Source organism: Misgurnus anguillicaudatus, chromosome 1 (assembly GCF_027580225.2).
Source record: "Misgurnus anguillicaudatus chromosome 1, ASM2758022v2, whole genome shotgun sequence".
Classification (NCBI taxonomy): Eukaryota; Metazoa; Chordata; class Actinopteri; order Cypriniformes; family Cobitidae; genus Misgurnus; species Misgurnus anguillicaudatus.
The window spans coordinates 24,934,034-24,950,792 of NC_073337.2; the positions used below are offsets into that span (position 1 = coordinate 24,934,034).

Below are 16,759 nucleotides of genomic sequence, written 5' to 3' on the forward strand. Positions count from 1 at the left end.
AGTACAAAGTTTAGCAGGCACTACTAAATATGTGTGCGGACTTATTGACTTTTTAACAAAGATTCAGCCGTTTTGGGCATCATCATTAACACTCATAGCCTTATTAGGTCTTTATCCGGCCTGCATCTAAAGGCCTCTATTGATCTTTTCTGTGTTTATACCCACAGCTGTAAAAAATAGTCCATGAGCAGTCAAATTTTTGTGTCTGTTATTCATCCCACACATACACAATTTCACACACCCAAACAGTGCAGAGATTGACACGGCTGCAAACACCCATCATTCCTAAGATATTACTTTGTGTTTTATTTCTTACTCATTGGCAACACACCCAGCACTTGACTTAATTATATTGGCAGGTTTTCGTTTTAAAGACCCCATAATGTCACTTGACTAGTGCAGTTTTCTGTCCGGTGGTAACCTTTTATATGCTAATAGCTTACTGAGGTTTGTGTGGGACACATCAAAGGGCTATTTAAAAAAATGGCTAATAAGCTTTTGTTATGTAAGGGCTATTCGCCTGGTTGTTTGTCTGTTGCTATAATATCAGGGGTTGGGCATTGGTTGTGGCTAGAAGGGATACAGCAACGGCCAAAATATTTTAAAATCTCGCCGGATGAGTGTTGATTTTATCTTAATCCTACCTCCAAACCCAACATTTCATGGGATACGTGCGCACGTCCCTAAGGACTAAAATTGCGTTATGCGCACTGTACGCGGACACTCGCGTATGTAAAGACTGCAAGACCTAAACCCAACATATTGCGAGATTTAGGCCATAAGATGCTAGAGAGCATTTAATCTGACAAACTCTGCGTAGTCCAAGATGAGTTATCAGTTTATTCGTTTCATTTTCCCAGAAGAGAACGACTACATTTTTTTATGTGCATGTCAGCTGAAATGAATTTGCTCAGCTTTTAAAAGTCAACGAGCATATAGATGGCCTCAAGCTATTAGACATGGCATTTTAAAGGGTCTTTAAAGGAATAAACCAGGGTAAATTTTAGACCAAATTTAGGATTTTAATTAATTCATTGGTTTCATTGCAAATTAAGCTTTTTAAGAACTGAATTGTGTTGCAGAATTGGCTATGCTGAGGTATAATTGACTCTGGCTTTGTGAAAGCGTCTTTCCGAATTGGAATGTGCTCATATTGAGGTCTTTGTGAGGATTTCTCTGTCCTTTTCATTGTAATAATGCCCTTCTTCCGTTTTCTTCCCGCTCTCTCATGTTCTTACAGTGTGTCTGCAGCAGACCTCAAAAGGATCAGAGGAAACCGAAGAGGCGGCGGAGGGCAGAGCGAGGCGGAAAAGTGAAAGTAAGTGCGTGTTGAATGAGCAGATGACATTGCATTCTGTAGTAGGGAAAGAGGGCGGAGCCAAGAGAAGAGTGGTAATATAATTGGATAAACAGTTCTTCAGCAGCGAGCAAGCGAGAGAGGGAAAGAAAAGGAGTGTGGTAATTACTCTCGGGATTCTCTTAAACAGCTTTGCGGGCACTCCCTGGTCTTCTGATGTTGACTCACGTCTGCTATTGGCTGCCTGTTGTCCTTCGGTATAGGATCGGCTCCATGCTTTTTATACAAAGAAGGTCATTGAAACCTGACCTACCGACCAGGAGAAAAAACACAGACACTCTCAATACTCTAAACACAATCTGTCTTTTCACCTTTAACTTATTGAGTGCATTTATATTGGAGCCTCAGGCAGTCTGATTTGTTTCATAAGGCACTGAGGAATTGCCGATTGTGAGGTAGATTACGAGCAGCTCTGACTTTTCTCATTACAACATCTATTTTTGCTTTCACCTTTTATTAAAGGGGTAGCTTACCCCCCAAAAATTACGTTATCGTCATCTCCACAATGCTTTTTCCAAATTAACAGGAACCCTAAAGAAAGACCACCATAGCCTTCGGTCATTTTAGATCCCCAAATCCCAGAGTTAATTCTTTGTGAATTGTCTCTTTAAAGGGACACTCCACTTTTTTTGAAAATATGCTCATTTTCCAGCTTCCCTAAAGTTAAATATTTGATTCTTACCGTTTTGGAATCTATTCAGCTGATCTCCGGGTCTGGCGCTAGCACTTTTAGCATAGCTTAGCACAATCCATTGAATCTGATTAGACCATTAGCATTGCGCTAAAAAATAACCAAAGAGTTTCGATATTTTTCCGAAAATAGTCCCCTGCTATTGAAAGTAACCAACGGGAATATTTTCGGGAGTGTGTAATATCACTACGCCTGCTGCAGCCATATTACAGCAGCAAAGTCCTTGATTATTACGTTAGAATGAGAGTATAAGTCCTAGCCATATCTGCCTAGAAAATCGCAACTTTAAATTTTCTGTCAGTCTTAGTACACAATGTAACTACAGACGAGTCAAGTTTTAAATAGGAAAAATATCAAAAGTCTTTGGTTATTTTTTAGCGTGAAGCTAATGGTCTAATCAGATTCAACGGATTGTGCTAAGCTATGCTAAAAGTGCTAGCGCCAGACTCGGAGATCAGCTGAATGGATTTCAAAAGGGTAAGAATCAAATGTTTAACTCTAGGGGAGCTGGAAAATGAAAAATATTTTCAAAAAAAGTGGAATGTCCCTTTAAAGGAATACTTCACTTTCATAAAAAAAATCCAGATAATTTACTCACCACCATGACATCCAAGATGTTTATGTCTTTCTTTGCTCAGTCGAGAAAAAATTTTTTTTTTTTTTGAGGAAACCATTCCCAGATTTTTCTCCATATAGTGACTTTAGAGGACCTTTTACAGTTTACAGTTTCAATGCAGTTTAAAATTGCAGTTTCATTGCAGCTTTCAAAGGCTCTAAACGATCCCAACCAAGGCATAAGGGTCTCATTTAGTGAAACAATCGTCATTTTCACCCCCCAAAAATAAATAAGTACTTTTAAACAACAACTTCTTGTCTTGCACTAGCCATGTGATGCACTAGCGCAACCTTACATATTACGTAATAACGTCAGAAGGTCACGCATAACATTTGTGAAACGCACACTTGTGGACCATTTTAAACAATTAACTGACTTAAAAGACATTTATTAATATCATTCCACATACAACAACGTTCTCCACACCTGTAAACGCTGGAGCGGTAGTTTTGCATATGTTATGTGTAAACTTTCAACGTGATTACGTAATGTGTAAGGTCACACTGGCGCATCACAAGGCTAGTGCAATACAAGAAGTTGTGTTTTAAAAGTACTTATTTTTAAATTTTTTTCCTGAAAATGACAATCGTTTTGCTAAAAAAGACCCTTATGTCTCAGTTGGGATCATTTAGAGCTCTTGGAAACTGCAACTGTTGAGGTCCACTAAAGTCCACTATATGGAGAAAAATCCTGGAATGTTTTCCTAAAAAAAAATTCATACAGATCTTGGATGACGTGGTGGCAAGTAAATTATCCATTTTTAATAAAAGTGGAATATTCCTTAAAGCAGTAGCATTAGCATTAAACATCAAGCTCCTATTACAGATATAAAACATTAGATTTCAGCATCTAAAGCAAGAGTGAGACCTTTGTAAATGTTGTTTTGGTCTCTCGGACCATTATTCATAAGCCCCCAGTACGTATTTTGCCTCGGTCTGTGACATGGATTAATAGGTTCTGTCAGTCATGTTACTGTGATAATAGGTGTGTATGCACGCTTGTTTTTCACAAGGTGATTACAGACAGGAAGTGCTCAATATCGCGTGTTAATATGTTAATAGCTGTGCGTGTTCACCAGCTAAACCTCACCTCTACTGCGAGACAAAGTTTTTGCCTCAGGCTATTTCATGTGCTGTGAAATCTGGTTTGTTTGGAATTCTGGTTGCAAACCACTAATGCTGTTGATGTGACAGGAAATTCATCACAAGTAGTTGTATTAGAAGTGAATTATGAGCAAATTCCTCTTCATTAAAACTAAAGTGATTTTTTTCCCCCTCAAACAATTCATAGTGGTCCATTACATAGTGCTGACAAATGTTTACGCTATTTGTCTTATCTTTGATTATTATTCTTTGATTTTCAGCTCAATTTCGATTTTTTTCTACTTTCTTAGTACCTTTCGCTTTGTCAAAGACTTGCTCTGAATGGCGATAAATCTATTCCCCAAATGTTTTCATGCAAAAAATGAAATTTGTATTCTTGGCACAAGCATCATGAGATAAAAATTGCTTTAACAAATCCACCACACATAATATTAGTGGAGTGCTTCTGAAGTCTCTGGATTTTAACCCTAGAGAACCCATGGGTCAAATTTGGCCAATGGTAATTGCTGCTAAGAGACGGGTTTTTGGGTTCTCCAGGGTTAACAAATATGTGTGTGTACCTGTGGTCCTGTGTGCACAAAATGAAATTTGTATTCTTGGCACAAGCATCATGAGATAAAAATTGCTTTATCAAATCCACCACACATAATATTAGTGGAGTGCCTCTAAAGTCTCTGGATTTTAACCCTAGAGAACCCATGGGTCAAATTTGGCCAATGGTAATTGCTGCTAAGAGACGGGTTTTTGGGTTCTCCAGGGTTAACAAATATGTGTGTGTACCTGTGGTCCTGTGTGCACTTGTATAGTGTATGTACACTAGTGTATGGCGATTTGCCCCATTTTGAGATCGTCCTATCGTCAGCCTGTGAGATCGCCGATAAACAATAGTATCGGGGGCGGAGCAGTAGTTTACACATTTATTTACTTGTTCATTTTTTACCTATTTCTAACAAGTAAGAGTCCAAGACGCGCACATTGATTCTACATGTGTGCGAGAAATCTCCCTCGTACAAAGTGAAGCACGCAATGCGCATGTTAATGTGAAACTATGATGATAATAATAATAACCACCATCGCCAACTATCGTCATGAAAGCCCGCTATTAGCGATATGTCTGGCGATCGTCGATACACAATATTATCGTCTATTGGCACAACCCTAATGTACTCCCTCTCTATTGCTTTTGCTTAGCTAGAAGGCCGTATGTCTTTTTCTGAGATTTCTGACTGCTATAGGCTCACGTCAAACCTTGGGATATTTGCTGTAGGTCTTGTCATTATTAGTTTGAATGGTTTATTCAAACAGTGTGTTGAACGACAGGTCTTTAGGGGCCCTCGTCGGAGTTTAAATGCCACTGAACCGTACTGGAGCAGAAATCTGGTTTATGGTGAGATTCTGGAGTAACAATAAATTTACATGATATTAACCAAGAATTAAGTACTTGGGTGGATGCCACCCATAAATGTGTATGCGAATGCACGCGCATGGTCGAACGCACAGCCTTGCAAAGCATAGTTTACGTGTATGCAGACGTTCGAAGCATGCATGTTGCGCACAAATGCAACACATCTTATGGGTTACATACTACATTCTCTTGTACGCGCATGTAAATTGCATCACATGCACTGCGTACACGTAAAAATATACCATACTTTTGCCTTTAGACCCTAAAATTAAACAAACACACAAACATACACGCACAGAGTATATTGTGAGAGTCACTAAAATTGACATATTTAGCTTGGGCAGTGTCAGATACCCCTGTAGTTTGCATGTGCTAAAAAGACTTAAGTATTTACTTTTTTAATGATTTTATGTAAATTTAAAATTGATTATTGATTACTACATACTACAGCATTTAATGGGTTAAGTTAAAAGATATACTCCCAGTTAAAGGCGGAGTCCACGATGTTTGAAAAACGCTTTGGAAAAGGAGACGGGCCGACTACCAAAACACACTTATAGCCAATCAAATCAAATCAAATGGCGGGTTGCGTATGTGTGGGGTGGGTCTATCAACAGAAGGTCCAGATTCTATTGGGGTAGGGGCATGTTTGTTTAGGTGATTTCAAATATCAACATTGGTTTTCAAACATCATGGACTCCGCCTTTAATGGTAAAAAAAATGGCACCACATTGTAAAGAAATGTCAAAATAATTATAATTTCTTTGCATAAAAATGGTCAAGGTTTTCCAACAAATGGAAAAAAAATCTTAATTTTCAAAGAGGGGGGAACTCATTTATGTTGAGCACTGTATATAGATATATGGATATAGATAGCTTAACCTGTCCTGCTAAAAAAATTGACGTAACTTGTCATTTTTGTGACAGGAAACTGGCTTCTCTCTTCTATGAATTTTCGAGAGACTGTGTTATGCACTGTGTGCCATAAATGTGCAAGAAAAACATAAATTGATTGCTTGTCATGGGGACAAAATATATTTTTTTAAATAATGGCATGATTTCATTGCCAGTCAAAAAAATATTTATGGCTGGTAAATATTCTCTGTTCACCCTCCATTGGCAGATATGGAAAAGAAGTTAATTTCGGACCGCAGGAGTTCTGCCAACATTTCGTCTTTGTTTTCAATGGCTCAGTAACGTTGTGGGAAGCCCTAGCTTTGTCAAGCGACTCTGATGGAGTAAAACTCTGCAGCCTTATACATCAAGAGCTTGGAGAATTATGGCCCTCGTGTAATAATAAGCAATGGAGTTGGATATATAGGCCCTTCCTGAAATTATCGAACCTCTGCTTGGGAAGAATTATGGGCAGTCTCGCTTGTCCTCCCCCCAGTTTATAATCAGTGGGAGTGGGAAGCCAGACGGTTGGGAACAGAAAATACGAGCCGGGTTTAAAGGAGCCATAGATCCAGACGAAGACGGTATTGGGGGAAGATGCATGTTCTTCACATTTGACTATTCTTTTGTACTTTTGCATTTATTCTTTCCGAAAGACTGGAATACTGCAACCAAAGCGACTTCTTTTTTTCTCTATACTCGATTATTAACAATATTTGGGATATAGAAGCTGTATCATTTTATGAAACTTCATTGCTATAATGCCAGACTGCATCTTTACGTTTTGCTAATGACCTTGAATAAGTTGTTGGAATGAAACAACAAAACAAAATCATCAAAGTGACTGCATGGGTTGGAGAGACATTTTTGGCAAATGTTGCCGAGCACCTGATGTTGTACGTCTTTGCTATAGTGTCTGCAAAGTTCAGCATGTTGTCAAACGGTACTTGGAGGTTTCTGGCAGACCTGGATTGTGTTATCTTCGACGGGCAAATGTTGTGATGAATTGCTGGGCTTGCTAAGAAGACAAGGAGCTCTGTCTTTTAGTTTTTTTGTCTTTCTCAAGACTTTGTGTGATGGATATACATGCTCTCCCAGCAGTAATGGCTCTGATCTATCCCAGAATTCCCTACTGCTGTAATCTATTCCACGATCCTTGATCTAGTGTTGAGGCCGTGACATAGTATGCCAGTAGAGAAGTAATGTCGTGAGGGGAATCATGCGTGAGGGGATGAGATATTTTTTGCCCTGACGTCTGAGAGACAGTAATACTCTTTATCTGCTGATCTGAGCTTAAGCTTCATCCAGGTGCTAAGTGTGGTTTAGATATGTATTTGGCTCTTGAGATGATCCTGTATCATAGTTGGATTTTAAACAGGACAGAGTTAAAATCTCCTCATGCCTGGCAGGTGTAAACTGACCCAGAGGAAGCGAGAAGGAGAGATAGTGGTGTGTAGAAGAAGTGAATGTGGGAGGAACAAGTAAATGGATTAGTGCTGGTATCTGTCTGAGCGTTTACTCAATAAAAAATCTTTGCCGGGCTCGACCAACAGGCAGACCATCTGCCTCAGTCCTCATAAATTTATCACCACAAATTTACCAATTTTCATCCTCTCTATTAAGACAAAACATGACACATTTGTTGTTAATGTTGTTCATTCTAAAGTATTGGTCATGCTTGGAGTAAAATACATTTCAAGTATTTCTGTTATCATGCCGTTTGTGATATGGACATGAATACTGCTTCCAATCGAGGTTATAAAATTGCATTAGACTTACACTCAACCATGTCTAGGGACCAAAATAAGAGAAAAAATGTGGATGGGCTCTTTTAAATTGGGCAAGTGAGCAAGCAATCAAAATGTCCTGCCAACTGGATATCTGCAGGTTACTAACCACTTAGATCACCTTAGCAACACGCATAGCAACACTTTAGTATCGTGACGGTGGCTGTGTCCGAAATTCATTCTGTGACAGTAGGTACTGAATTAGATGAAGTCATCAACTGTTAAAGAGCACCAATTGTCGATTCACGTTTAAAAAATTTCTTTGGTGTGTAAGTGTATATTAGTTCTTGTTAACGATATGCAAAAGGTACAAACCCCAAAGTAAACGTTATCGTCTCCAATGTAAATCTCTTTTCTTGGACTACAACAAACACACAGATTGTAGGCAACAGTTTACTTCCTGGAATTGGTGATGTAGACAAGACCGACATTGTCGTAATTCATCCCGCTTTGTCTCACAGCCTGTAAGTTAACTTCTGTCAGCATTGCATTGTGAGCGAATCTTTCAAACATGGTAAGGAGCGTCACATTTCTGCCTGACGTCAGAGGTATTCAGGCAAGTCACAACGTACAGATTAGCTGGCCAATCAGGGACAAGAGTTTTTCAAATCCCTGCATTTCAGGAAGAGAGTGAAATCTGGACAAAAATGTACACTATGTGAAAAATAGTGTTTTTATCATAAACCATGCAAACACAGAATATTATACCAAATACTCAAAATAAAGTTGTTTTTTAAGCAATGAAATAGGTCACTTTAAAGGAACACACCCAGACTTTGGGAATTTAGCTTATTCAATGTATCCCCCAGAGTTAGATAAGTCCATACATACCTTTCTCATCTCCGTGCATGCTGTAACTCTGTCTGACGCAGCCCCCGCTAGCTTAGCTTAGCACAAAGTCCGGAAGTGAATGGCTCCAGCTAGCAAACCGCTCCCAATAAGTGACAAAATAACGCCAACATTTTCCTATTTATGTGTTGTGATTTGTATAGTTAAACCATGTACAAATAATAAGGTGATATGAGACACAGCTATCCCTTAACAGTATACATACCGGGAACCACACTCTCAGAAGGCGAAGCACCGCCACTTGGGCGGAGCGATCTGCTTGCAGCACCCGAGAAGCCCCTGGTGAGGAGCAGAGAGAGTTTTGCAAATCACTTCGCCCAGTAGCAGTGCCTCGCCTTCCGAGAATACAGTTCCCAGTATGTATACTGTTAAAAGATCGCTGTGTCTCATATCAACATGGTAAGGAGCGATTTGTTATTTGTACACGGTTTGGCTATACAAATCAAAACATATAAATAGGAAAATGTTTGCGTTATTTTGTCACTTATTGGGAGCAGTTTGCTAACTGGAGCCATTCACTTCCAGACTTTGTGCTAAGAGCGGGGGCTGCGTCGGACAGAGTTGCAGCGCGCACGGAGATGAGAGAGGTATGTGTGGACTTGTCTGGCTCTGGGGGATACTGTGAATAAGCCAAATTCCCAAAATCTGGGCGTGTTCCTCTAAGGCCCTGCTTACACGAGAAAGCTCAAGAGTGAAAATGTAGAAAATTTTTATCAGATGTGCCTTTTGTTTACACGGCGACAACGTTTTTGGGGCTTAACAACGCAATAAAGTGAGTGAAACCACCCTCCAGAGTGGAAATCTTAAAAACGCTCTACCATCGCGTTCCTGTCTAAAGGGTAAAAATGCAAAAGTCTGCTCACGGTGGCTCTCTCGCGTACGCATTTACGTCACAGGAATGCGCCAGTTCAGGAAAATGACAACAAACCTTCAAGTTGCCATAGCACCTCTGATAAATATAAAAAAAGTTTTTCCAGCAGTTCTACAAAATATTCACTTCGCCTGGAGTGCATACTACATCAAATATCACACACTTTTGCGTAACCATATGCACGCATATCCCCCCCAAAACGCTTGTATATACACGGAATAAAAAGTGATAATGCAACGCCACTTTTGCGTTTTCTCTACAGATCGTTTCCATGCAAACTTATCCTAAAACAGTAGGTATTATATAGTATAAATATGGATATTTTGAATGAATTCAGACATACTACATCCGCCATGTTGATACATCACATGACATACGTTGTCATAAAAAAAGTTAGTCGTTAACTGGAATGCGTTATACTAGCGGAATTTAACCACAAGGGACAGCTGTTTAATATACGTGTTTGCATTTGAATAGAGCTGCGTTACCGCTTCTGGACATTTTTGGATAAAACCACGCCTCTCCTTCACTGGATAACTCCTCTCCAGGGTACTCACTGGGCAGTAAAGGGTCTATCAACTGTTTTTGGAATACTATGAATTTGGTCATAATACTCGCCTCGCCTACTATATAGTATGGAAGTAGGCAGTTTCGGACGCCGCCTGGGACTTGCAAGCAGCGGGCAAGCACTCACATGACCTGGGCAGTCATTATTTTTTATTTTATGGTTTTCTACACAAATTCATTCTACATGATGTAAAGAATATTCTGTAAAAATACAACTTTGGTATCTTTAATATTGACTGAGTAGTCATCAATGTTTGAAATTAAACTTTGATGAGACTTTAGCCCACAGACTGGGTTAAGCTTTGTTCAGATAATACAGGAAAATGTAAGACTATATTTTTACAAAGTATGACAGGTCACATGACTGGTCCATCTAGATCTGGGTTGATGAATGGAGAGCGCTGAGGTCAGAAGTCGTGAGAAAAGGCTTCTGAAAGGAAACATGCAGCCCTCTTTCAACATGCACCTAAGGCTCTAGATGATATTTAATTGACCAATTTTTCATTGCTTGTCGAAGGTATTTTTTATTAACACTTGGAGTTATGACATGCGCTTCTCTAAAGCACCCTCGCTCCTCTCACACATCTTCTGTGATGTCTGTCTAGAGAGAAGAAAACACAGACAGGTATGACATCTAACAATTCTGTTGACCTTTCGCTGTGCCACTTGGTATTTTGATAATCATACGCTTGTGTTGCCTCACTGTCACAGTGTCTTTCTGGAAGTTTCTGGAACAATTAGCTGTCAGATGCTGCGAGAACAGCCGTGTCCCTAGCGGCTCGCCAAGGAGTTTGGCTCTGACAAGACTATTGATTCACCTTCGCCGTCCATCGTCTTCCTCTAGCTATCTTAGACACACAATTTGCCCTCAGACTCGCCAAGTTAAATGTGCAGGACATCCCATTCTCACTTTCTTTCAGGAACACTTTCAGATCACGTGTCTAGTATTCATATATACACACACATATAGATAAATTGGGTACTTTGTCAGAAATATATATACATATAAAAAAGGGTTATAAAAGATGAACTGAAGGCAGACGAATGTTTGTGCTTACTCAACAGAAGTCGTTTTTTCACTGTAGTCATCATTTCTGGGGCTTTGACAGTGTGTGTTTATGATCGTACTGAAAATGTTAAATTAAAAGTGTTATGTAGATATATATTGGAAAATGGTAAACATATTTATGGCAAATAAGAGAAGCTCAGTGGTTTTATCCTTTTGCCTTATTTTGCATTCTTCTCCGCCTTTCCGCCCTTATGAAACCTTCAAATCCCCATTAACAGATATCGCTGCTCTGAAATAGGAAATTTAAAACCCACAAATTGTAAAATCTCTCATAGGAATAGATAAAGGATGAAAAAGAAAAAAGGGTAAGCTAATATAACCCCTATCACTTCCACTGGCTGACTGTTTATTAAAAAATTATACTGCTCTCTGGGTGCGTTAAACCGCTTGCCTCCTCAGTTTTGCTTGAACCAAAGCATCTCCCGGCACCCGGATTTTATTCGCGTTCTGTGTGTGTGGTCACGTGTCTACTATTCATTTTTTTTTTTTTTTTGCCTTTTAATAAATTGAATCCATACTCAATTTTATTTCCATTCTGTAATGTGGAATATCTAAGGCATAGACAGTAAAGTCTACTCACAGGTCAATATATAATATATATACTCTCATTGCTGATGGGATTTGATATCACAGCCCAGATTTCTCAGTAATTGACTGTAGGAACCATGAGGATTAGACCCTGTGTGTGTTGGAGGTAGACTGATCTGCTTCGATCCTGGCATTGCCGCCTTATTTCGGAAGTCCACCACATACCAAAGCTCCTTATCCGACTTTGAGATTTAGGAGTTTCCAATTATTTTTGTGGTTTTCATGGCACCATATATCGATCTTTTATTTACACAAGCAATTATTACTGCAATATTTCTGTACATTTAAGTTACCTTACTTTTTAAATCAAGTTAAATTCACTCTTATTAATATTTAAAGTTATTAAAATATAAAGTTATTAATATTGACCCAATGATGGATTGTTTTAACCCAGCTGCTTGCATAACATCAACCCAACATTGGGTAATTTTTAACCCAGCATGTGTTCTGTCCAATATTTACCCAGCATGTGTTAAAAGATAACCCAGACATTTTTATAGCCTCAATTTTTTTACATTGCTTCTACTTGTTACTACTAACTGTTGTATTAATTAAGAATGATTATTTACCGTCACATTTCTTTCGGTCCATTACGTATTAAATGCAGGATAAACTCCTCAATTTTAATGATGATCACAGACAGGAAATTGTTTTCCGAGTGGATTCATTTCTTTTTTTAATAATTAGTCCATCTATTATCAACAGTTTAACCTATTCCCTTTTCAGACAGGTCTGTATATCTTATTGAAAGATTAATCAGACAATCACATCAATGTCTGGCACCTCAGTATGAACACGATGAGCTCAAGTAAATTCAGTCCCTACAGAAAAAAGCGATTATACGATTGCATGATTTAATGCGTAATCGGCCAAAGTCTGCATATTAATTTCGGGGGCCAAATTTTTTCAAATACGCTGCAAAAATTGCAGATTTCCACACGCAAAATATGCAGGCTTGCGTGATTTCATAATCCACGCATTTTCATAGCAAAAGTCACGTATATCTTAGCAGAAAAAAAAAATGTTTGCATTTACTTTACACAAGCGCAGCCATGTCCCCTGTTGCCATGGAAACATTATGAAGTAACATAACTACGCCACCGCAGCTTTTGCAAGTTCCCGCAAATTCATTGCATAAAATCAGGGCTCTGAACCGGTTCAAGGAACGAAAACGAAAACCGGAAACGAACGAAATTTTAACAGGAACAAAAACGAAAACGAAAACAAAATCAATTTTAATTGTTCTGAACAGAAACGTTTATTTAAAATGACCATTAACCGGTTAATAACGTTATTTTATCGTTTTCTTTAATATTGTACTTTATCAGTGACCAATCATGAATTGAACAGTACAACATGTGACTTTGACGCATCAAGCGTGAGTGACTTTTGACACATAGCGTGAGTGAAATGCCCGCGCCGCAGTCATCAAGTCTCAGGCCCGATAGCATTTGTCTTAAATAACCACAAAGCTACCCATCAAATGTTCAGAGGTATGTTTAAGTTAAAACTTGCTTGGAAATATGAAGATGCAAACTGTAACTCAAAAAAGCCAGGGGACTTATACCACTGTCAAATACTTTTTAGATGGGTCGCCACCAAGAAATTCCTTTTCGATATTATTTTTCTTACGACAAGCTGTCTTAACAAGTCTGTCTGCAATATTAAAGGATGTGGGGGAGAAGTACAGTAGCCAGGAATCACTGAAGTAACTTACAGAGGCACATTTAACGTAAACATCCAGCAGAGTATGCTGCGGTTTCAACCAGTAAAAGACCGGCATAAAACGGGTCGTTTTTTTTCAGCTGTAAAATTAATGCAGGTATTTCTTTTGTGGTTTTAACAATTAATGAAATGTTGAAGTTTAGTTATATCATGTGTTATGTTATTATTTTTGTGTGAAAATTAGTCTGTATGCATGCATTTGTTAAAGTATAGCCTGAATTAAAATAACATTATTAACCGGTATTTTTTTTAAGTAAACCGTTTTCGGAACGTAAATGTTCAATGAGGAACGCAAAAACGGAAACGTTAAAATATCGATTCTGCTCGGAGTGAAACGATTGCAAATTTTTTTCGTTTTTAAGCCCTGCATAAAATTGCATAAATATCCCAAATATTTCTTCGCATTTTAAACGTGCTGCAAGATCAAGAATTTTTGCCCGCAACAATCACCATAAAACTGCATTTTTCTGAAAGGACTAAAGTAAAGCTGCTTTAGAAACAAAGCGCGCTTTACACACAATCTCATATTTTTTATTTTATGCAGTTGATCATTTTTTTTGTTGATCGCAAAAATATTTTTTTTCAGGAGGCACTCAGGCAAAATGCCCCTGACTGGATTATAATTATTGTACCCTAATGGTTATCTCCCCCACCACAAGTCTGAACTTGACTACCCTCATTACCCTTTTAATCTCTGGTGTTATGATTCATGGGGTCTTTCTCTTTGTTTTCACTCGTTCATTCCCCCATTCTTTCTGTCAGGTTATTCCGGCATTATTCCCTGTAAGTTGAATTGGTTTCTCCACAGCCTATTAAGAAGTTATCAGAGCATTACGACCAGTACAGAATCCCAGGCAGGCGGTACTGAGCTCCTAAGCAGCTAAGCTTGCAAATGCCCTGCTTTCTTATGACTGCAGTACGGATCAGCAGCAAAGTGTTCGGTCTGAATGAGATCTGAAGTAGTCTCTTGCTATGCCTAACTTTTGCTTTGTCATTTTCTCATACTTAGCCTACCTTGGTCAAAAAGGCCCAAAATGTCAAATCTGATCTGGTGGTAGTTAAAACCAAAGTATGAGAGCTTGATAATGTCAGAACCGAAAAGGGCAACATTTGAAACTTCATTAATTTGATTCCTATTTAATTCATAAATTTGAATTGGAATTAGATTTGGCTTAACAAAAAGGATAATTTATTATTAAAAGAATATCCCACACAACAAATGAATTTAATTAATTGCAAAGCCTAAATAATTGCATAATTATGTTTATTTGGATTCATTATCCATGTTTGTTTCTTTGTGGCTTTATTGTGTTTATGTAATGATGCATTTTATTGGCTTTACTGTATTTGTAACATGTAAATCGATCTGGTCGAATGCCGGAGATATCACACATCCGACTTTACACAGAACGTTTGTAGTATTTTTCTGGTAAGCTTGGGAAAATACTAAAAAAATTGTAATACAGATTAGCGATTTCCCCTGTGCCATCACATGAACTAGCATTAGCGATTAGCCTACTCACACCAGCTTAAGCAGCACAATGGCTTGAACTGAAATATGTACATCCATTTTAAAAATTACATATGAGGAGCTCATGCAAAAATGCAAAACGCCACCTCAGTCAAAAATGAGATGATGATATTAACCTTATGCTTTTGGCATCAAATACCTCAGTTTAATCCCATCCTCAGGCCATAAAGAAAGTCATGTTGATTCAGTCACAAACTGAAACATTTAAAGGAAAACACCACAGTTTTTCAATATTTTACTATGTTCTTACCTCAACTTAGACGAATTAATTCCTTCCATATTGTTTTTCAATGCGAGCACTTTTAATCTTTGTACAGCGCCTGGTGAATGTGTTAGGATTTAGCCTAGCCCCATTCATTCCTTAGGATCCAAACAAATGTGTTATTTTGTGCCACCATACTTACTCGTGTAACTACTCATGTAACAGTCTTAAAATAGGGAAAACATGGAAGTGGGTAGCTTCTAAATTCATCCCTGTTTGGATCCTAAGGAATGAATGGGGCTAGGCTAAATGCTAACATTCACAAGGCGCTGTACAAAGATTAAAAGTGCACGCATTGAAAAAAAAGATAGGTATGTATTAATTTGTCTAAGTTGAGGTAAGACGTAGTAAAATATTGAAAAACGGGGGTGTTTTCCTTTAACCACCTCTTCTTTTATCGTATCATACACTGGTAAAATTTTCTGTAAAAAAACACAACATTAAACATTAACAAGTCTTTATCTTTACAGAATAAAACTAAAATAACACCTTATGCAAAGGATTCTGGGAACCAAAATCTGAAGGAATAAACTGAATGGTTTAATTATTTAATGTGATCATGACTCATGCACTTCAAAATCTCTGATTACTAGCATAACATATGACCTTTATACACACTTGAACATACAAATACACACACACAAAATACAATTCGGCATTCCTGTTACAAACATGCCATTTCCTGTAACTGTGTAATTCATAATGCATTGTGCAACCCAGGTGAACCGGTTCTGCGGCAGACACAGGTCGTAAATTAACGTTCACATGTTGTAAATTAAAAAATGCATTTTATATAACTGCCTGCTTCTCGAAATCTGGTTTAAAATGATTAAGTATGTACAGAAGTGGAGAGTTACTAAAAGAAAACAATTTATGCCACTTTAAAGTAACACTAAATTTATTTCTAGCTGATAACGTTAAAATCCCTCAATCTAAATTAGCCACTGTGCTATTCCGAGCGTTCACAAAAACACCCACCTTGTTCTCAAACACTTTATTTTTTCAAGGATAATCAGAATAAATCCCTTACAGACATGCACTTGTGCCGACTTGCCAACCCAGAAACAATTTTCTACCGGTGATTGTATGGGAGTCTGAACTTATGAAATGCCCTTTGATGCAGTAATTTTAGTTTTAGGGCCTATATTACGGTTCTGTGTTGTTTGCCCTCTGGTTCATAAATGCGTTGTAGGATGTAAGACTGAAATGACACAAAAACAGTCCCTCAGTCTGGCAGAGACGGACAATAGAAAGAGACGGGAGAAACACCCGTTGGGAGATTGAAAAGAGCCGTGTGCTCTTTGGATGATGAAACGTGTGTGTCATCCTGAGTGTGTGTTGAGTCAGTTTCATGGATCTTCAGATGTGTGTGTGTGTGTGTGTGTGTGTGTGTAAATGTTTGGTTTAACCATAGTTTTAAACGGGGCCCTCATAAATGCAGTGG

The 16,759-nt window shown here is 38.3% G+C and overlaps 1 protein-coding gene across 2 annotated transcripts in view; it reads left to right on the forward strand.

The window, feature by feature from the left end:
* The window catches only part of LOC129432028 (plexin-B2), a 132,050-nt gene that overhangs the window by 62,595 nt on the left and 52,696 nt on the right, over positions 1–16,759 (forward strand). For both annotated transcript variants that reach the window (XM_073868621.1, XM_073868620.1), the window contains exon 2: positions 1,241–1,318. Coding sequence is in view for 1 of the 2 variants with exons in the window: in XM_073868620.1 (XP_073724721.1) it covers positions 1,241–1,318 (78 nt within the window). In the remaining variant the exon portion in view is untranslated. The remainder of the gene's footprint in view (positions 1–1,240; positions 1,319–16,759) is intronic.